The sequence below is a fragment of the Podarcis raffonei genome, chromosome 6 (assembly GCF_027172205.1).
Source record: "Podarcis raffonei isolate rPodRaf1 chromosome 6, rPodRaf1.pri, whole genome shotgun sequence".
NCBI classification, from domain to species: domain Eukaryota; kingdom Metazoa; phylum Chordata; class Lepidosauria; order Squamata; family Lacertidae; genus Podarcis; species Podarcis raffonei.
The window spans coordinates 23,507,665-23,528,917 of record NC_070607.1 but is presented as its reverse complement, the minus strand read 5'-3'; the positions used below and the strand labels follow the sequence as shown (position 1 = coordinate 23,528,917).

General features: G+C 41.9%; 1 protein-coding gene across 6 annotated transcripts in view; it reads right to left on the bottom strand.

Moving 5' to 3' along the window:
- The window catches only part of CDC14A (cell division cycle 14A), a 93,361-nt gene that overhangs the window by 29,043 nt on the left and 43,065 nt on the right, over nucleotides 1-21,253 (bottom strand). For 3 of the 6 annotated variants that reach the window (XM_053391612.1, XM_053391615.1, XM_053391616.1), the window contains exons 11-15: nucleotides 18,140-18,302; nucleotides 16,543-16,658; nucleotides 15,673-15,720; nucleotides 13,343-13,474; nucleotides 12,407-12,731 (exon numbers count right to left, since the gene is read on the bottom strand). In XM_053391612.1, coding sequence (XP_053247587.1) covers nucleotides 12,407-12,731; nucleotides 13,343-13,474; nucleotides 15,673-15,720; nucleotides 16,543-16,658; nucleotides 18,140-18,302 — 784 coding nt within the window. Of the gene's footprint in view, nucleotides 1-5,336; nucleotides 7,571-12,406; nucleotides 12,732-13,342; nucleotides 13,475-15,672; nucleotides 15,721-16,542; nucleotides 16,659-18,139; nucleotides 18,303-21,253 lie in introns of those variants that run through there. The other 3 variants (XM_053391613.1, XM_053391618.1, XM_053391617.1) reach the window with 3 other exon arrangements.

Sequence of the window (21,253 nt, the reverse complement as noted above, 5' to 3'; positions counted from 1 at the left end):
AGAGCCTGGAGAAGATCTCAGTGAGGGCGGAGGAAGCCCCAAAGAGACCTGGGGCACAGTGGGGCATTGTTTAGGCTGCTCAGCTCCCCGTATAGCAGCCGACACTCGGGGGAGCGCAGCAGTAGCTGCACAGATGCTTTTCTGCGCATCGTCCAGCCTCCAGCCGGCCCCACATCACTTGAGAACTCTACTTTCGACGTCTTGCAGCATATGCAAAGCTTTGTCTGTACACACCATACATTTTAAACACATTTAAAGCACCCACCCAAATCACTCTGGGAACTATAGTTCAACACCCCCAACAGGGCTATGATTCCCAGCAGACTTAAGAAACAGCAGTTCGAAGTATTTTTTTTGGGGGGGGGAATATGTTTTAAATATATTATATCAGTGCAGCCTATATGAAGATCACATGCAGTAAACTGAAGCGATAATATCTAAAGGCAGCTAAGCAGGCCATACCAGTTCAGATAGCAGGTGGGTACATACTCTTTTAAATAATAATAATACAGTGGTACCTCAGGTTAAGTATTCGTTCCAGAGGTCCGTACTTAACCTGAAACTGTTCTTAACCTGAAGCACCACTTTAGCTAATGGGGCCTCCTGCTGCCGCTGCGCTGCCGGAGCACGATTTCTGTTCTCATCCTGAAGCAAAGTTCTTAACCTGAAGCACTATTTCTGGGTTAGCGGAGTCTGTAACCTGAAGCATAAGTAACCTGAAGCAAATGTAACCTGAGGTACCACTGTAATAATTTTGTTATTTGTACCCCGTGCATCTGACTGGGTTGCTCCAGCCACTATGGGTGGCGTCCAGCATATACAAAAACATAATTAAACATTAAAAACTTCCCCATACAGGGCTGCCTTCAGATCCCTGTATGCTCCAAAATTGCAAAGTTAAAAACCTCTGGTACAACAGCAAGGTAGGTTTATCTCGCAGCCTTATCTCTACCAGAAAGCAGCTTGCTTTTGTTAGAATCTTTTTTTAAAAATGTGATCCATCCCCATCTGCTGTAGATTCCCCACAAACAATCCTGTATCTGGGGGTAGGGGGGGCATCTAGCTGTAGATATTCCTTGGAGGAGAGAAAAAACACTCTTCACATGCTTAAAGAAGTGCTTGCTCTGTATTACCTCACCTGTTTCAGGACAGGGATGGGGAAGTTGCGGCCTTCCACCTGTTGGACTACAACTCCCATCATCCTTGACCTTTAAGCCATGCCGGCAGGGGCTGATGGGAGTCGGAGTCCAACAACATCTGGAGGAGCCAGTTTTGGTGTGCAAATAGTGACAATTAAGGCTTCAGACTCTACCACTGGCTGTGACTGATGGTTGATATCATCGGACTCCTCTGCCCATACACAATCAAAGCTAGACTTGGATATCAGCTGCAAATAATAGTAGCGTTGTCTGTTGAGCTAAATGCTATAAAAGTGGAAAGGTTTATTTGCTGTAAAAACAGCTGAAACATGTCAAAGGGGCTATGTAGCTTGTGAACATCTGCCACACCTCCTTGCATTTTTACAATTTATGGTGTATAATAATAAAAACCAATTTTTTTAAAATCAAGGGTGCATGCTTCGGCCGTGCACCAGGAAGCCCAATGGTGCATGTTTGCTTCCAGATGCACAGATCCATCGAACACCTTAGCCCATGGGTAGGCAAACTAAGGCCTGGGGGCCGGATCTGGCTCAATCGCCTTCTAAATCTGGTCCACGGATGGTCTGGGAATCAGCATGTTTTTACATGAGTAGGATGTGTGCTTTTATTTAAAATGCATCTCTGGGTTATTTGTGGGGCATAGGAATTTGTTCATTTTTTATTTTTATTTTTCAAAATATAGTCCGGCCACCCGCAAGGTCTGAGGGACAGTGGACCAGCCCCCTGCTGAAAAAGTTTGCTGACCCCTGCGGCTTAGCCTTTATCCAACTGCAAAGACTGACATGATTATAGTGGTACCTCGGGTTACAGACGCTTCAGGTTACACACTCCGCTAACCCAGAAATAGTGCTTCAGGTTAAGAACTTTGCTTCAAGATAAGTACAGAAATCGGGCTCCGGCGGCACGGCGGCAGCGGGAGGCCCCATTAGCTAAAGTGGTGCTTCAAGTTAAGAACAGTTTCAGGTTAAGAACGGACCTCCGGAACGATTTAAGTACTTAACCCGAGGTACCACTGTACAGCCTCCCTATGCTGTATGCATTTGCCATGCAAAAAGTGGGAATGGGCCCTGGGTGGGCAAAACCATTTCAAAGAAACAAAAGCTACTCAAATCATGGGAGCGGCAATTTCTTCTCTTCCCTCCCTGGCTTTTGGAGTTGAAAGCCACCTCCTGACGCCCCCACACTGCGCTGGAATGAGGAGCATGGTTCGAACCCGCCTCTCTAAGCCAGCTCTCTTGTTCAGGATCCTCAAGTCTGCTACTTCAAAAAGGCGGGCACAACTGCTTGATTTGTTGAGACATTTTTTCCCCTGCTGGGCCGCCTTGGAAAGATAAAGAGCCCGCGATGAGTGCAAAAGCACAGCCGCCATTGAAACTGTGAAGGGCTAGCCTGGCAATGGCAGTCTGACGTGCTGCTCCCGCCACCTCTTCTTCCGTAACTTCCCCTTCCCAAGATGCCAGCCTGCACTTAGAACGAAAGACAAAACCCTGCAGAGCAATTCCTGTTCTCTGCATGTTAAAAAAGGAGAAGTGTTCCCTTTCTTAAGAGATCAGTTTCAGAAAGGGTAAGAAATGCGGTTAGTAGTCATTGAAAGGCTGTGGCGCTGGGAATGTCTCGTCTTAAATCCAGATGAGCAGCTGTCAGTCAGTGTGGACAATACTGAGATATACGCATCAGTGGTCTGACTCAGTAAGGTCATTTAGGCAGTGTGCAATCAGGTTGTTTTTTTGGAGGGGGTGGTGGAAATGGCATGATTATATTAAATTTATATTTATATACCGTATCTTTCGCTCAATAAGACACACTGTCCCCCTCCTAAAAAGTAAGGGGAAATGTGTGTGCATCTTATGGAGCGAATGCAGGCTGCACAGCTTTCGCTGAAGCCAGAACAGCAAGGGGGATCAATCCCTCTTGCTCTCCTGGCTTCAGGGATAGCTGCCCGAAGCCTCCTGAGCACAGCGGGAGCACTCCTGCTATGCTCAGGAGTCTTCGCGCTGCTTTCGCTGAAGCCAGGAGAGCAAGAGGGATTGATCCCCCTTGCTGTTCTGGCTTCTCTTCACTGGAGAGCTGCTGTGCAGCTTTCCCTCTCTGCGCAGTGCCCCTTCAGCAAAGCAGGAGGAGAAATGGAAGGGGCTCCGTTTCTTCTGCCACTTCGCTGAAGGGGTGCTGCGCAGAGAGGGAAAGCTGCACAGCACCCCTTCAGCAAAGTGGGAGGAGAAACGGGGCCCCTTCCGTTTCTCCTCCCGCTTTGCTGGAGAGGCGCTGAGCAGAGAGGGAGAGAACTTTTTTTTTCTTGTTCTCCTCCTCTAAAACTAGGTGCGTCTTATGGTCGGGTGCGTCTTATATGCATCTTATATGGTCGAAAAATGCAGTGCGTCTTATATGGTCGAAAAATACGGTACCGCATTTCCTCTGAGGATCACAGTGCGGTATACTGCATGTCACTCCAGCACATATTGCAGTTGTATGTACAGCCTCACATAGCTTAGCAGATTCAAACGGAAATCACACCAAACAAGGGAGCAACCCAGCGCCAGAGAACACAAACCATAGTCTCTCCAGCTTCTTGCTGGATATGCCACAAGGAATTTGTGATCCCTCTGTGTGCCATTTATGGCATCTATGCTGTCAGCTGGCCACATAGGGGAAAGCATCTAAACCCAAAGTTTGAAATGCCTAAATCAAGATGGTCCAACATGCAGCCCCCACCCCCACGGCCTTTGGGGGCAGCTCTCTGCAGCATTTGACACTGCCCCCAACCCTCACGCTACCTTCCTCCTGGGAAGGAGGTGTGAAGGCTTGGACAGGGTCCAAGAGTCTTCTGGCCTCCTTCATCAAGACTGGATGAATTTGTTCCGAAAAGGTAATCCGAGAAGGAAGAGCTTGGCATGTGCTGTTCATGAAACAACTTGCAGTAAAACATCTATGGAAAGATCAACGTTACAGCGACCTCTTTCCAGAAAAGTGGCATCCTTTTATTAGATGCATGAATAGCGCTAAACTGCAGGGAAATGTCAGACGAGAAATCATTTTAGTGGTATAAAATGTTTTACAAGGGAGGAAAAAACGGGACTTAATTTTCACTAGAAAATGTAAAGCAGATGCTTTTAGGAGAATATCTACACCCACACAGCTCAGTGTTCTGAGAAAGCAAAAAGGACTGAGTAGAAGCAGCAAAGAGGCTTCAATCTACTCTCTGGGTACCCACATCATCATGGTAAGCCATAATATGGCTTGCCATATACTGTAATGCGAACTGGGCTGCTATGAGCAGATTGAAATGGCAAGGCATTGTTTGGGGAATTCCATATAAATGTGCATATACACTACAAAATGTTGCTTTTGTTCTGATTGATATCTGTTCCGCTTCAGCAGTAAAAAGTGGAAGTGGAAATGTGTGTGAACTTCTAACATTTCTTTATTAATTTCAGGCCAGATAGCTACTCCCCAGGCCTTGCTTATACAGTGGTACCTCAGGTTAAGAACTTAATTCATTCCGGAGGTCCGTTCTTAACCTGAAACTGTTCTTAACCTGACGTACCACTTTAGCTAATGGGGCCTCCTGCTGCCGCCGTGCCGCTGGAGCATGATTTCTGTTCTCATCCTGAAGCAGAGTTCTTAACCTGAAGCACTATTTCTGGGTTAGCGGAGTCTGTAACCTGAAGCGTCTGTAACCCGAGGTGCCACTGTACAGGGTTTTCCTATTCTCTATGAAGAAACACTCTCTACTTGCTCATGGTTTGCCTCCTGGTAGGTCTGCCGAACACCTTCCAGCTAACAGAGCAAGGGGAGACCTTTGTACGTGATGCTGACATGTTTTTTTAGCACAGCAAGATTGAGAGGATGGTTTAAAACAAATGTGAATGCCTTAGGAGAGATGTTGGCCATGGTTGGGAAGAAATAAGGCTGGCCTCAATTGCAAGACCAGGAACAGGAAGACTGCGAGAGGTCCCTAAGACAAGGTTGCCACCAGAACAAGAAAGGCTAGCATTCAAGAAAAGAGCAGCGAGAGGAGTGGGTAGCTGCAAGGGAGAAAGAATCCACATTAACAGCTACTGTGAAGGAAGGCTTGAATTTGAGGGAAGGTGGTTTTAGATTCTAGGGGGTCCTCTAAATACATTTCACAAAACTGAAGTATTGGGGCACCAGCACCTGATTAAAACAAAGAAATTAAGCTGTGCATAATTTTTACTTTTATTATCTATTAGCGTTTATTATTTCTACATTGCAAAAATAGTACATCTTTCTAGTAACTAAGCTAGTAACAAAATACATGTCAAACTTTAGAGAGGTAGAATTACCTTAGAATCTGCCTATCGCTTACTCATATACAGTACATTTTATGTACATATGATAAAAAAATATTGAATTCAGTGATTAAACCAGCTTCAGTCAAGAAGAATTTATCCATCATAATTAGGACTATTTCCCTTCAAAATAATGATTTATTTTTTTAAAAAAACTCATCAGTAATTATCTCTCCTTGATAGGACCAAAAAATACATTCTTGGGGCGGTGGCCTGGTTTAGACAACCGTATCTTGGTTAAAATAAGAGAACTGGAAAACTGCAGTTACCAGCTTTGCAACAAGCCAGGAAATTAAATCAACTTCAAACCTTGATTTAATATTCCAATTTCTTCTGAAACTATTGCTCATAAATTTTCTGGTTTGGCTGAAATAGGAAATTATGGTTAGAGGTTTGTGGGTTTGATTGTTTGCACTGTGAAGAGATGAGCAATGGGGCTGCATATGAATGCAAAAGTTTTGTTCTTATCTTGGTCAACTAAGCTGAGATGTGATTGCTTGAACATGACCAAGGAGTGCAGTGGTTTCTTCTTCACATAATATGAATTGTAAGTGAAATTACCATTACCATTTCACTTTCACAATTATTACACTCTGAGCGACACTGACAATACTGCAGTTATTTCAGAACTAATTTTGAAGGGTTATGGTGAAGACCTACAATAGCATTGTTTGAAATAGTTTCGTGATGAAATTGAACTGTGAAAGAGACATTAGCGAAAAGCAACAGCATTTACCGGTATAGTAAGTACGACAGCATGGCTGAACATGGAAGGAGTAAAACACAAAGAGGGGCATAGTTTTAACAGTGCATCTAAAATCCATAGTGGAAACGTGCAACTCCTGTCTCCATGTCTAAATATGCAGCGACAAAATCTTTGCAACTATTACAAATTCAGACAGTATGTGTCTTCCGTGCTATGCAGAAACACTTTGCTCACTATACATAGATGGATATTTCATCCTGGCTTTGCATTCTGATACAGTACAGTTTCTAGAACTGAATTATACAGAAAAGGAAAATACAGAAAGGCAAGGCAATAAGGAACAGAACGTCTTTGCAGAACTAATTACTGGGCTGAAAATGTTAACAAGGTAACATACTAACTATTTATTTAAAAATTACTTTCCCTTTCCATGGAAAAGACACTTAATTAAGGATGCTAGAACAGGCCTGCTTCATAGGCATTCTATATCCCTTTGAAAAAATATCCATTTCAAACATTAGCATTTTCAAAGCCAAAGCAATGAGGCTGATATTAACTTTCTTCCCACTATTAAAAATTATTTGTAATACTGTAGCCACAGTGCATGAAAATAAAATCAGCAAGCAGCTCTGTTCTCAACGGCCAGGTTCAAGAGATATGAACAGGAGGCTTCCAAATAGGCACATAGATTTTTTAGTTCCCCTCTTCTGACACCTTGTTGCATGCTGCAGAAGTTGAAGGGCCCTCCGAGATGCAGCAACCCACAAGGCTGAGGTGGAGCGGGGGGGCTGCCACTTATAAGCAAACCCATTCCCCTCCAGGTGTACACAGAAGTGTTTTTCACCCATTGCTTCCTCTGGGTGCTGGCTAATGTTTGAAATGTAAAACAAGACATTTAAAAATACACACAGTTTTGGAGGGATTAAAAAAGTGAAGCTTAAATCAAAATATAGCCTATGTTTACACAATTTATAGATATTTATATACACACAAAATATTTTACTCAATATATATTTATATTTATATATATATTTATATATATATATACTTATATACACACATTATAATAACACTGTCATCGAGAACCATAATTACAAATATATTGCTAAAATCCATTAGAAATAGTCTCCATTTTAAAATCTTGCATCTATACACAAAATTGGACTAGTTGTAAGTTTAACTTCAGTGCATTCGTAGTAGTCACTAACTGAAGTCTCTAGGTAATTCAGAGATTTTGGTGTCTTTAGCTCTAATCGTCTGTGAAGAGGCCTCGTCCCCTTGGGCGGGTTGTTTTCCCCACAACATTGCTCTTCTTGAAGAGAACCAAATTTTAAGAATTGTCCAGCTTTCACCGAAGCAACAAGGCTTTAGTACTGAACATATTCAGACTGAAGGGACTGTGCAGGCGAGAAACAAAAACTAGTGTTAAGATTCAGTTAAAGAGACACAGTGAGGTTCAATTAACAATCAACTTTTCCATATCAAACAAGCTTGTCATTATCATTATTTTTGTTCTAAAAACAAAACAAAAAACACTGACTAGAGAGATCCAGGGCATGGCCAGGAAGCAAAGTTAATACACTCACACTATGAGAAATACAGTACAAATGGACATCTGGAGGAGTAAAAGGGAAGTGGTAAAATCAGGTTTCCCAAATGTCTGCTAGCTGCGGCACACCCCTATTTTAAATGGGAGGCGCGCTTGGGCCTTTACAACCAGGCAAGTTTACATTTAGAGCCGTATTTCCCAAACTTAGGTCTCTACCTGTTTTTGGACTACAAATCAGATCATCCCTAGTTAGTGGGACCAGTGGTCAGGGATGATGGGAATTGTAGTTCGGTATACAAGTTTGGGAAACACTGATTTGGAGTGTGAAAGAAGAATTATCCGCCCTCAGAGGAATCTACTTCCTGGTCTTTCTCTGCAAGAGTCTCTAATCTGGCCTTTCCTCCTTTATATCAGGAAGGAGGCGACCCCAGTAGAGAGACTCATGCAGACACACAAGGGACATTCTTCCTTGAGGACGCAAATTTTGATGTGGTTTTGTATCAGCTGCAGCCATGCAGAGACAGCAAAAATTAACAGTAAGATTGGGCTGGATAAGCCCTTCAGCTAATAGGATCTTTATAAATAAGGACTCTTTTTCCTGTAATGTATAGCGCGTCCCACAAAAACCAACGGAACTACTATAGCAAACTTCTTTTGTGTTATGGTAATTAAAGATGAATGTTAAATTATGAGAAATATAAATGTGCTGTTTTTCTTTTCTTTCTTTCTTTCTGGCAGCTGACGTATCTTCAGAGACCCACTTTGTTCCACAGTACTCCAAGTTTTCATTGTTGCTACCAATTAAGAATTCTCGCTGCCTTTTGCATTAAGTGCTTTAAAACAAAAGGCGCAGTCATAATCACCTCTAAAATTCATCTCCGTAAAGAAAGTGGCAAGATGAAATTGCAGTAATTTGTAGTTTAATCGCATTCACTTTAGCTTCAACAATGAAAGAACGCCCTTCAGGTTTTAACTTTGTTCAGGAAGTGAGTGTAGCACGGCTAACTTGTGTTAAAATAGCAGCACACTTTAAAGCACAATGAAACATTTTAGCTATACGTTTTTGAGAAGGGGGAGGAGCAGTAGGAAGCACAAATGAGAACCAATAGTACTGCAAGCAGCAAAGATGGATGGGGGAGAAAGTTAGCAGAGTTAAGAGCAAGCCATAAAATTGCATTCCGTAGTTAGTGTATCTTGCATGCTGGTATTTGTATTAAGAAAGCCCTGTGAACTCTGAGAAGAGAAAGTGGATTTCAAAGGCTGACTTTTGAAACCCTGCTCATTCTTGCAACTGGCACAAGTATTATCCACGAGACTGCTCATCGTTCGTCCCAAACCTAAGCTCACTTACCTGGCAGTAAGCTCCAGTGAAGTCAATGGGACTTACCTCCAGGTAAATATGTTAGAAGAAACCCTTCCAGCCACATGCCAGCTAAGACAGATAACACCGAAAAGACCTCGTTCAATTGCAGGAGTAACTTTACTAAGACATCTAAGCAGGGAGAAAGCTGTACGCAAGCCTCCGCAGGTTTATAATGGTCCAAAGGTCAGTGTAATAAAGTGTCAACTATTAGAACTGTCAACTATCAATACTCGCATTCTGCTGCTCTACTGCTTCTCCCATCATTGTGTTTACTTGTTTGAATAACATTTCTGGATTAAGGTAAAAACAAAAACCCTTACACAGTAGAATATGCTCCACGTTATCAGAACTTCAGAACAAGCCCAGATTCTTCTCTCCATTTGGTTATGCCTGTGTGTATGTACCTATATAAAGAGACATGCTCCCCATCATTCAGTAGTAATCAAAGCCGCTGGTGGAAAGCCATATCTGTGTTCACGGAAATGGCTGCTGGCAGGCTGCGTGCTGTACCCATGTAAATAACCACGTGAAGAAAATGTGCAGACACTGAATGTTTGAACCAGCCTTGACTTGTGCTGCGTATTCACAGCGCTGGAGCCAGTCTCTGCCCATTTGACAGAAGAAAAAACGAACATAGCAATACACCCAATGTCTAAATTTCTGAATACAGCACAAGCGATGAAAAATTAAAATGTCAAAGTTTTGCTTTATGGTCTCCGTATTGGGGGAGATTTTTCTATTTTGGAACTCAAAATGCCCATCTTGCCTTCCTTATCTTCTTTGTAGCAATAATAATAATAATAAAACTTTCTACAGTGGAGCCTCGGGTTACATTGCCTCCGGCTTATGTCACCCTTGGCTTGAGACCAGTGCCGGAATGGGTTACTTCCAGGTTCGCGCCGTTTGCACATGTGCAGAAGCGCTAAATCGTGCACATGCGCAGACGTGACGCTTTGGGTTGCGTTGTTTTCGGGTTGTGGCGGGGCCTCCGGAACGGATCCGCGACGTAATCCAAGGTTCCACTGTATATGCTTTTGAGATTTTTCAGAGTCTTTCATAAGGAAGAGCTAAGCCAGCTTTTACACAGATGAAGGGAGCAAAAAACGATACAGATCCCAGGATGACTCAATTTTTGGCAGTGTATTTGTTGCATCTACACTTTCCCCCCAAATTACTTTGCTATTTCCAAGTCTAAGTGACGTTGATTAGAAGTATAGCAAGGCACTTATGATTAAGATCAACGTTTTGACACAGTACATTTGTTTTTGACTTTCTTGCCAACAGGTGCAGGCCCTAAACTGCTTCTCTAATGCTATATTATCCTAAAGTGTGTGCCATTCTGCTATCATGCTATCAAGCAGGCTGCTATGTACAGTCAGAACTAATCTAATCCTATGTATGCAGATCCCCCAATATGAAATGTAATCTACCTATTATAGCCCGCTGTGCAACCAGAGGGAAGGGCTATTAAGATACATTCCCGGCTATATAATCAATTTGCATTAAACAAGAGATGTTTCTAAGCAAGATAAATAAAAGCCAAAAACTGTAATTAAATATCAAATGCAGTATGTATGGCCTACAGCCCAATTCAATATTAAATGCATTCAGTAGGGCCTGCAGCCCAATTCAAACCTATCTCTTTCCCCTCCCCGTCCAATTCTTAACTTTCTTTTGTCTCAATCTGCACTTAGTGGCAGACAGAGAGTGGAGGATGAATGTACCTAACAGGGCTACCATGATTTTGAGTAGCCACAACTGTGTTGTTTTTCAGTAACATGGCAGCTATAGAGACCCTACCAGATCTCCTTGCGCACCATTATTCATGGGAATCATACTGTAAGTAAACTGTGACAAACTAGTTGTCTGATCCATTCTTGTTTGTTAAGGATCACTGACACTGCATATATCAGCTCTCATCCTTTGCACAAAAGGATGCAATATATATATATATATATTCCCTTCCACCTTTCTACCAAACTCGAACATTCAGGAGATTTAGCGCAAGCCTCTGCTACAGAATAATATTCCAAAATGTAATTTAGAACACCTGCAACTTAAGGCAGTAGATGCCAGGAAAAAAGCACTGAGAAATGGTCTGCTTCAGCCATGGTGCCTTCCTTTTATAACACCTTAAAACTGCTGACATTTTATGGTGTTTTATACAATGTTCTGACACAAGAAACGCAATTAAAAACAAATGCACTTTTTTATATATATAAAAAAGGCAACTGCCACAGACACTTCTTGCAATAAACTTCTGGGATTACAATATTATTTCCAAAGAGAAAAAAATTACAGGTTTTTTATCCCTAAGTGAAGCAAGACGCTGGATGCTCTCAAGAGCACCATCACAAATTTTCAGGAACAAATTAATATGAAGAAACCCAATTCTCAGTTCTGGGAAGCAGGTTTCCACACTAACCTCAAATGACCTTTATGACAGATAACTCATGCCAAAGTAGCTTCAGGGGTGCTGGTTTTGGCTTCAGATACTGCGGTATTCACCAATAGCTGCAATAATTCTACAGCCTGATCCTAGGCACTGCTGTGCTGGACCATTAAACAGTATTCAAAGAAGTCAAGGGGGGGTGGTTAAAGAAAGGGTTTTAAAAATAAAAATAAAAATTGCAGCATGTACAATTTGAGGTAGATTATGGAATGTAAAAGACACATATATTGGCTTTTCTGTCTGAAACTTTCAAAAATATAATGAAAGTATGTCAAATACTATACATTAATAGTATGTACTTAAGTTATCTGCACATTTCATTCACACATAGGAAAAAGGCACCATAAAGATGAAAAGTTTTAGAAGATATAAAAACAGGGAAGCTTGTTTTTAGGGCAAGTAAAAGACTTCCATTGTTTTAGTCCATTACATCGTTTTACAAATTGGGCTGATTCCTTTATAATGGTGAGAATTCTATGCCCTATTTAACATTCTTTATGCTACCTTTAAATACATCTATTGACTCAGGAAGACCTCACACTGTCAGGTGAGGTTCAGGTTTTCAGCGTTTTATTATGAATGATTTGAAATGGATAGATTAATGCAAGAATGATACGCTCATGGAAGATGTTAGAGAGTTAAAAGAATCTGCTTTTTAGAGCAAACGTTGAAGAAGCAGAAGTAAAGAGCAGCTTATCAGTTTGGCTTAGAGGAAATGGCAAAGGTGAAAAGATCTGCATGTCCTAGGTAGGAAAAAAAGACCAGAAACGGAGATCTAGAATGGTTAGAAACCCTTTTGAGAGAGAGAGCTCAGGCTTAAGGGAGATTCTGTCAGGTTCCTGGAAGGGCTGCTTTGGCTGTGAACTTACAGGAATTGAGCGACTCAGGTATCTTGTTGGAGAAGCAGCGAGCCCCGTAAAGGATCTGTAGGTGCTGTACTCGTCTGTCAGGACGCTGGGAGAATTGGCATAGCTGTTGAGGTTGGTAGTGCTACTGCCGCTCCTGTTGTACATGTTGTTGTTCTGCTCATGGTAATTTCTGGCAGGCAGGTGCGCGCTGCCATTCAAGTGACTGCAGATTTGGTTTACAGAATAACCTGTCCTAGAGGACGATGATGTCAATTTGCTCTCAGCATCATCTGAAGCGGCATACAGGTTCCCTAGAGAACTGGCTAGCCTGGAGTTTATGGAAATGCTGAACGGAAAACACATGCGGGGTAAAAACACACACACACACAAAATGTACATAACGTGATGGTTAATGCAAGGCACATTTATAAAAGGTACTAAGGGGGAGGAAACAACAAAAGAACCATTGCCACAAAATTAAGTGATGGCGATACACAGCTTCATTCTCTCCCGTAAGGCAAACGATGAAGCAACCATCAAAAAGGCCTGGAATTGTAAGTGAAGACCACCCCCAAAGCCATGCGTAAGAGATGACCATGGGTATTTAGAATTTCCAGGCTCCTAGCTGACTCATTTGCCATTTATCTATTTCTTGGTTCTATAAACAGCTGAAAAGTGCTTCTGGGCGGGGGGGGGGGATGACGACTCTGCAGAAACCCCTGTATGTGGATATTTTAATACAAGGCCCTCTCAGTATCACAGCCACAGTTGCATTAGTACTAAAGGCCACTTGTTCAGACTATCTAACTATTTTACTACAATCAGGAGTCCAGTCACAAAGACCAAGATGCAAATCTATGAAACTGAGATCCACCCCTCTCCAAAATAAACTTGATATTGCCCTTTCTTTATATCTCCCCACCCACAAAGGAATAGGTAGAATAGAGTAAGGCATACCTTTTAAAATTTGGGCTTGAGGAGGAATGAGAACTTCTGTTTATTCTCTTCGCTGCAGGTGATGTAGCAGCGGCCACTTTGGAGGACTTCAAAGGAGATACAGATCCCTGAGAGACAGATGCCGTATTCAGTCTGAAAGAAGAAAAAGAAGAAGAACAACAAAAGTATGTTTTCATCGTTCAGACAGAAGCATCTCACTTAAACTAACATTTTGAGAAACGCAAGCTTAATACTGAGGCTACCTATCGGTAGGATTGAAACCACTGGGGAAGTCATTTGGGGATTTGGGATATAGTGACCCCGGTATATTGATAAGATGCAGATTATCTTCTCCCAGAGTTCCATCAAATCCCAGGGAGGCAGTGCAAACACCACTCTAGTCGTCTGAGGTTAGCGATGGTCAGCAAACAAACAAACTAGCCTGGTGAGATGGAAACACTGAAGACTGTTATATGGACCAATTGATGCAAAGTGCTGTTCCCTGAATACTCAGGTCCCCAGTCTGGATGTACTCTTAGATGCTGCGCATTTTTGGATGTCTGGGTGGCAACAGTGACCAGAAATGAATTTCACCAGCTTTGTGTGACCGGCAAGCCATGACATCAAAACGATAAGAGTGGTAATGAGCTCTCCATGAGGCTGCCTTTAACGTGGCTTGGAAACTACAGAGGAGTTTCACAGAATGAAGCTGCCAAGATGTTAACCTAGGCAGATTGCTGGTTCTTACCTATTATCTTCCTAGAGAAGTCTGGCTTGCTCTTGCTCTTTTCAGAGCCAGAAAAAAGAGTTACTTTTCTGGTGGGCATTTGATGCTGCCTAGCCACCAGGTTTCAATTGTGCGGCGCTTGCTGTTATTCACCTGAGTTTCCGCTGTGCTTTCACATTTTTTTTAACGCTGTTTATTTTATTGTTTCAATTTTTTATGCAAAATTGTAATTTCCCCCAGTGCTTTTGCTGAATTGAAAAAAAGGGGGGGTATAAAATATTTCTATAAAGAAATAAAACAAAAATAAACTTTTTTGGATGAAGGGGCACACACAGAATTCACGTAGCATGTATCAACCCCATTCCTAATTTTCAGGATGTTGGGTTTTTTCGTTATCCAACTGTAAGGGCAACTGCTCACTGAGATAATCTGACTTATGAAGACCCAAGTGAATATATTACAATGTATGGAGCAGGCTTCAGAGCTGGGGTGGGAAACCTCTGGCATTTCAGATGTTGCTGCATTCCCAACTCCCAGTCCCAGCCAGCATGGCCAGGGATCAGGGATACAGTGGTACCTCGGGTTAAGAACTCAATTCGTTCTGGAGGTCTGTTCTTAACCTGAAACTGTTCTCTCCCCCCCCCCTTTTATTGATTTTCCCAAAAAGTTTTTTTGACAAACAAACAAACAAACATCTCAACCGTATTTAAGCCAAACTTAATAACATTGTTAAGTGACTTCCTCGTATCCCCCTGATTGGATTTCATTGTCTATCATTTTAACGGTTTTCCAAAACCAATATTCTTATAAAATTAACTTCATCACTTAACATCTTTCTTTACAATTCAACATTAAACATATAAATTCATCACATTAACCTGAAACTGTTCTTAACCAGAAGCACCACTTTAGCTAATGGGGCCTCCTGCTGCCACTGTGCTGCCGCTGCACGATTTCTGTTCTCATCCTGAAGCAAAGTTCTTAACCCGAGGTACTATTTCCGGGTTAGCGGAGTCTGTAACCTGAAGCGTATGTAACCCGAGGTACCACTGTAATGGGAACTGTATTCCAGTAGTAAGTGGAGGGCCACAGAATAGCGAACTCTGCTTTAGAGATTTGGTTTCAATTACCACATCACTGCAAAGACTGACATTCAGAAGTCCACACTTATCTGTGTGGAGGAATGCATTTAAAGCCATTAAGCAGGTGAGTCAGGGCAACTTTCTAATACACATTTTGCTCGCTGGAATGATGCTCAGACACTTTCAGTGTGGGAAAATTTTAAGAGAACGAAAGGTTTATATACATATTTACTTGTGAATCAGACACAAGAATGGCTGAGTGACATTCCCAACATTTAACATACCCACGGCAGGCTCACAAGGAGAAGTAGGTATAAATAAAATATGTCCCACTGCAAAAGGCTGTTAACGGGAGCGAATTCCAACAACAGTTCTCTGAACAAGAATCTTGATATGAGAAGCGGCGCTTAACACACACAACTTACAGGGACAATCAGTATTAAGTGAGAGGGCGAGGGGGAAACAGGACGTTTCAAGATCTGCCAAAAAGTCAGTAAAAATATAATCCAAATTGCTTCTCTGTGAACTATGGAAATAAGTACCTGAAAGGCTGGGACCTGGATCTGGAGTGCAGTTTCATATCCTCAAGCCTAGAAAATCAATGGTATTTTAAATCAAAAGTATTCCCACTATACAGCCAAACCTAAAATCCTTAAAATATATACAGTATAACAATCTAATTAAAGAACCAAGAAGAATACTACATATCGATGAAATAGGAGTTTACTAATATACAAAGTACCAGGCTGTTCACCACATTTCTCTCCCAATCTGGAAACTGATTCCCAAAAAGGAAAGGAAAAACATTTTACCCATGCTCAGGAAGATTGGGATCTTGTCCAATGTCCCTGAGGAGGGAGCTCCACAGGGCATGTGTCTGTGCTAAGAAGGCCCTCAATCTCATGCTGTACCCCTCAGATAGTAACCACCCAAAGCAGGGCCTCCTTCAACAGTCTTAAGGCACAGAGAGCCACATTCAGAAGGAAGACACAGCCTTTCATGGACAAGGTCCGAGGTTCAGTCCCTGGCATCTCAAGTAAAAACAAAAGGATCAGGTAGCAGGTGATTAGACGCCTCTTCCTGAATCCTAGATAGATGTTGCAGAGTAAGAATGTGGGTGGACCACATTCATACACGAAGTTACATTTCTTCAGGTAACTCAGAATCTGACTTCTATGAAATATTTTAAGCCTCTTTTCCCATTAAAACTAACATCTTTAGACAAAGAGCTGTCCTTAGCCTCTTGCCCCACGTCCCGGCAAAGTTGTTGTCAAAGCCTAGATAGGCATCGTTGTCCAAAGTAACAAATCTTTTAGTGCCAGACCTGTGAAATTAGGTGTTTTAAAGTATTGGTGGAATACCACCTGCTAATCTAGATAGCTCCCCGAACATGAGAACTGTGAATGGGTCACCTAAGAGTTCCCGTTGTAGCTGAACGTGGCTGCCTCCGAAGTTTTAAGGCACGAAGTTTGTCCCCCTGCGTCATGCCATTCTTGATTTCCTGCTCTGAAGTGTCTTCCAATTCATTCTGGAAAATAGGTACAGTTCAACAAAAGTAAGGAGATTCAAAACAGGATTGTGTTTTTTGTTTTTGTTTTACTTTACCTGGGGCCCAGCCCTCTGAAGGCAATATACCTTTCCTTCTTGTGCCATATTGTTTTGGGCCCATTATCAACTACACAGATAACCCACGGGCTCAAGTTGCCATTTCCCACAAAGCCCCCCCAGGGTGCGCTGTCCACAACAGAGATATTTCACACATAAGCAGCTGAGTGCATCTTATCTAACAGGTTGGAATTTAAAAGTTGATGACCAGTGGTTTGAGAGGAGATATTCTAGCTCAGGCACAGGCAAACTCGGCTCTCCAGATGTTTTGGGACTACAATTCCCATCATCCCTGACCACTGGTCCTGTTAGCTAGGGATCACGGGAGTTGTAGTCCCAAAATATCTGGAGGGCCGAGTTTGCCTATGCCTGCTCTAGCTCAAATTATAAAAGCAAAGCTACACGTGCCCTCAGGCAACTTTGGATTTATCCTGTTCCAGGTTCTAAGATGGACAAAGGCCAAAAGCACAATGTAGTGCCGTCACGTCAGTTAGCACAAGCAAGGTTGGACATAGGGTCGCCACATCCGCATTTTGCTTTCTCTCCATTCCAACATACCTTGTGTTGTTGCGGGGGGGACCCATTAGCTTGCAATTAACCTGCATGCCAATCAATGTGCTAACACTGAAACACATTTGGACAATCGTTCCTGGCTTCATAAGTTGTAGTTCCCAAGCTGGGGCCAAGTGCTCTTCCACGCTGGCTTCACAATGAACATCTTGGCTTGTATTCCAGTTATGACTGAGCCTGGAAACTTGAACTTACTGTCAGTGAGCAGACCAGGATATAACGTGAGGGCACTGAAGGTGGTATCTAATGTTTGCCATACTCAGAGTAGACCTGTTGAAATAGTTTGGGTCTGTTAATCCCAATGAGCCTACTCTGAGTAAAGCTTTGTTGGCTGCAATCCTTAGCATATATACCATGGGGTAACATAATAGCTAAGAAGCCAACTCCAGAATGTAGTTTGGGGGAAGAATGCTTGGGCCCATGACACTTGTGCTGCTGGGGTCCTCAGGAAACTGTTGTCTCCCACACTATTTAATTTCAATATGAGGGCACCGGAGAGGTCAATTGGGGATTTACGGTTAATTGTCAGTGTACACTGATGATGTTCATCTATTCTAAGAACTTAGAATATTCTAAGAACTAGTCTTAGACATGCTCTCTCTCAGTCTTCTTGCACACACCTTCCCCCGGTGTACTATAGCAATAATAATACTCAACACTTTTTACAGGAGTAAAATATATGAAGTTATTTGAGAACCTGTGAAGTGCTCTGAACACACAAGAGTGAGATAGATGGATAAAAGACGTATATCAAGCAGTATTATATTTCAAAAACTACTCCATTGCAGCTTTTCTACTTGGGATATTAAGGAGATAATTCCAGTGAAATTTTACCTCTACATATTTATCCAAATTACTTTCTATTTTATTCAAAGTCCCACTGATGGAAATGTCATCCAAGCCAGACAGAATTCTGCTCATGCTGTCTTCATCTACTAATCTTGGTTTCTGTTTGGATCGGAAGAGGTCACCTTGGAGCCATAACATCGACTGCTTTCTATTTAACAGTGAAAAAAGGGCAAAATTAGTTCCAGCAGAATGCATGTCAGAGTCACAGTATAAACAACTATTAATTTCTAAAAATATTTAAGACTTCTTTGCAGAGTAGCCCCAGGGTCGAGTACAGTAAAATAGGACTTTCAACTTGGTTACACATACTGTAGCATTGGAAATCATTCATTATAGTTATACATAACTTTATTTTAAATAATTTTATCTGGAAGTCCCTTTTGGGTGTTCTTGCTTTTTCAGACGTTTGATTGGGAAAGTTTATCATAACCAGGAAAAAAAAATCAATTCTAATATACTGCATTACAAAATTGTGAAAATTTTATTTTATTGTGTCGTTAAATGTTCATTTTAAATAAGCTTTTAAATATTTTCATGAAATGAACTGATGAAAATATAAATATGTTCAATTGATGCACATATAAACAGGATGCATCTAAAAAGAGTAGTTACTTTGTGTGACCATTGCCTTTTCCTTCACTTATGAAAAATAATGTAGCTGGGTGTTGCTGGGTTGTTTTTTTTAACTTTGTTATGCTAAATTTTACTGATTTCCTCCACAAGCAATTCCCGCCCCCCTGCAGTTTTGCTTAGTAGAACGAAGTGTGACAACTCTGGAAGTGAGCCAAAAGAAATAGCATTATCCACATACTTTGACTCAGAGAAAAGCTCCCACAGGGAGGTTACATAACTGGTGAATAGGTCAGGATTAGAAAGATGGGTTGGGGGGAGTTATTTTTGCTTAGAGTGAGGAAGTTGATATCCAGTATAATTAAGTGTGATCTGAGATTATACTGCTGATGATGAAAGCCATTAACTCTTGAAATAACATGCTGGGAATCTGTGTCACATATGAACAAAGATTAAGAGGTGAAATATATGTTATCCTTTCTCCTAAGTATCGAGGAAGCTTTGGTTTCTCCTTTAGATTATCTTATTCATACATTGCAAAGTGCATGTTAACAACTGTTTACAATTATTTCCCAGCATTTATTTGTTAGGAGGCTAACTGTCCAGAAGTAACGCTTGGAGTATTTTGGGCAACTGAAAAACAGAATCTAAAAGAACAGAGACCCTGAACAGTTCAAGTTCCTTTGCACCCTGCTTCTGCAATGACATCCTTTTTACTCTAAACAGCACAGTTCTTACAGGGAAGGTTAGGACTCCAGTCTAGCAATTTGCATGTTCATTGATGAGCTTCGATATCAACACAGAGCTTCATGCAAGCAAAGGATTTTGTGTTCTTCTCAGATGTACAGGACACAATTGAAAAAAAGAATGCAAGGAAGTTTTCTTGACACTAATGAGAAAACATGGGTTCTTCACCTGGACCTGAACATCATTGTTCAGGCTTTCCTACTGAAAACTAAAATATGTTCTAGCAGGTTTCAAATGCTTTCGAGTGCTATTCTTCTGTCTCACATAGGGATCCAGGGACTGCAAAGGTGAGAAAGTTATCACTACAAAAAGAACTGGGACTCAATGCGTTTAACCTTTTAAATCCCAAAGTTAGGGAATATGTGCCTTTTGGAACAGCCAGGAATACAGAACTCCCTGTGTCAAAAGCATTATTTTCTATAAACTACAAAACAGTGGCAGTATGAATTAGGAGCATCGTTCACTGTTGTTTTATGATGTTTGTTCTAGATAGTTATTTGTGTCAAAGCATTAAAAACTGAACTTTTTTTAAAATAAAAAAACCTCCCTGAAAAGAGCCAAAATTCCAACAGTGAATCATCGCTTTGTGAGAAAGCAACTTTTGTTCATCTCTGGCATTTAAACTTGTGACCTTTAGCAAAGAGGATAAACTCTGAAACCTCTTTCTCAGCCGATTTGCCAATGTGCTCATGTGGTCATTCTCAGATGTTAAAACGCCTACATTCTGTCTTGCTAATATCAATATGCCCTCAGCTTTCCTAGCTCTGCACCTTTCAGTAACCAGTACATTTCCGAGCACAATTCAAAGTGTTGGTGCTGACCTTTAAAGCCCTAAACAGCACTCGGCACAGTATACCTGAAGGAGAGTCTCCACTGGACACTGAAGTCCAGCTCCAAGGGCCTTCTGGCGGTTCCCTCCCTGCGAGAAGTTAAGTTACAGGGAATCGGGCAGAGGGCCTTCTCGGTAGTGGCGCCCACCTTGTGGAACGCCCTCCCATCAGATGTCAAGGAGATAAAGAACAATCTGACTTTTAGAAGACATCTGAAGGCAGCCCTGTTTAGGGAGGTTTTTAATGTTTGATCTTTTATCGTATTGTTAATCTTCTGTTCGAAGCCGCCCAGAGTGGCTGGGGAAACCCAGCAAGATGGGCGGAGTATTAATAATGATAAGAATTTGTTGTTGTTGTTGTTGCTGTTGTTGTTATATAATCGGAGGTGGGATTAATCCTGTCAGATAACTGGATACCACATAACAATATCTAGCACCTTCTGCTTAATTACTGTTGGGCTGTAAATAGTGACTTATTCCCAGGGGAAATGGCCATAAAAATGCTGGTGGTGAACTTTTCTCAGCCAGAGGGCTGCTTCATCCCCTCATGGGCAAACTTCTGGGGCTACATACCAGTGATATGCGGGGCCAGATGTAAAGGTGGGCAGAGCAATGGATGTGACTCTTTCCTTTTGTACAACAGGTTACATTCCAGCCATGTGAAAGTTGGAGGTTGACATATACCTAGACCACCAAAGTCTCCTTCCTCCTTTCTGGGCAAGCAAGGGAAATTATCACAATTCAAGGACACATTCCAGCCAGGCAAATGTACCAGGGGCAAGAGAAGAGTCCAGAGGGCCAAACTGAGAGGGTCAAGGAATGGCCACATTTGGCCTGGGGTTGCCCACCGTCACATTAAGCTGCATCTTGCAAATGAGTGCCTAGCTAATGTAGGGGGCCTATATATGCATGAGTCAAGTGAAGCAGATTCAAGACAAGGCTAAGATAATTGT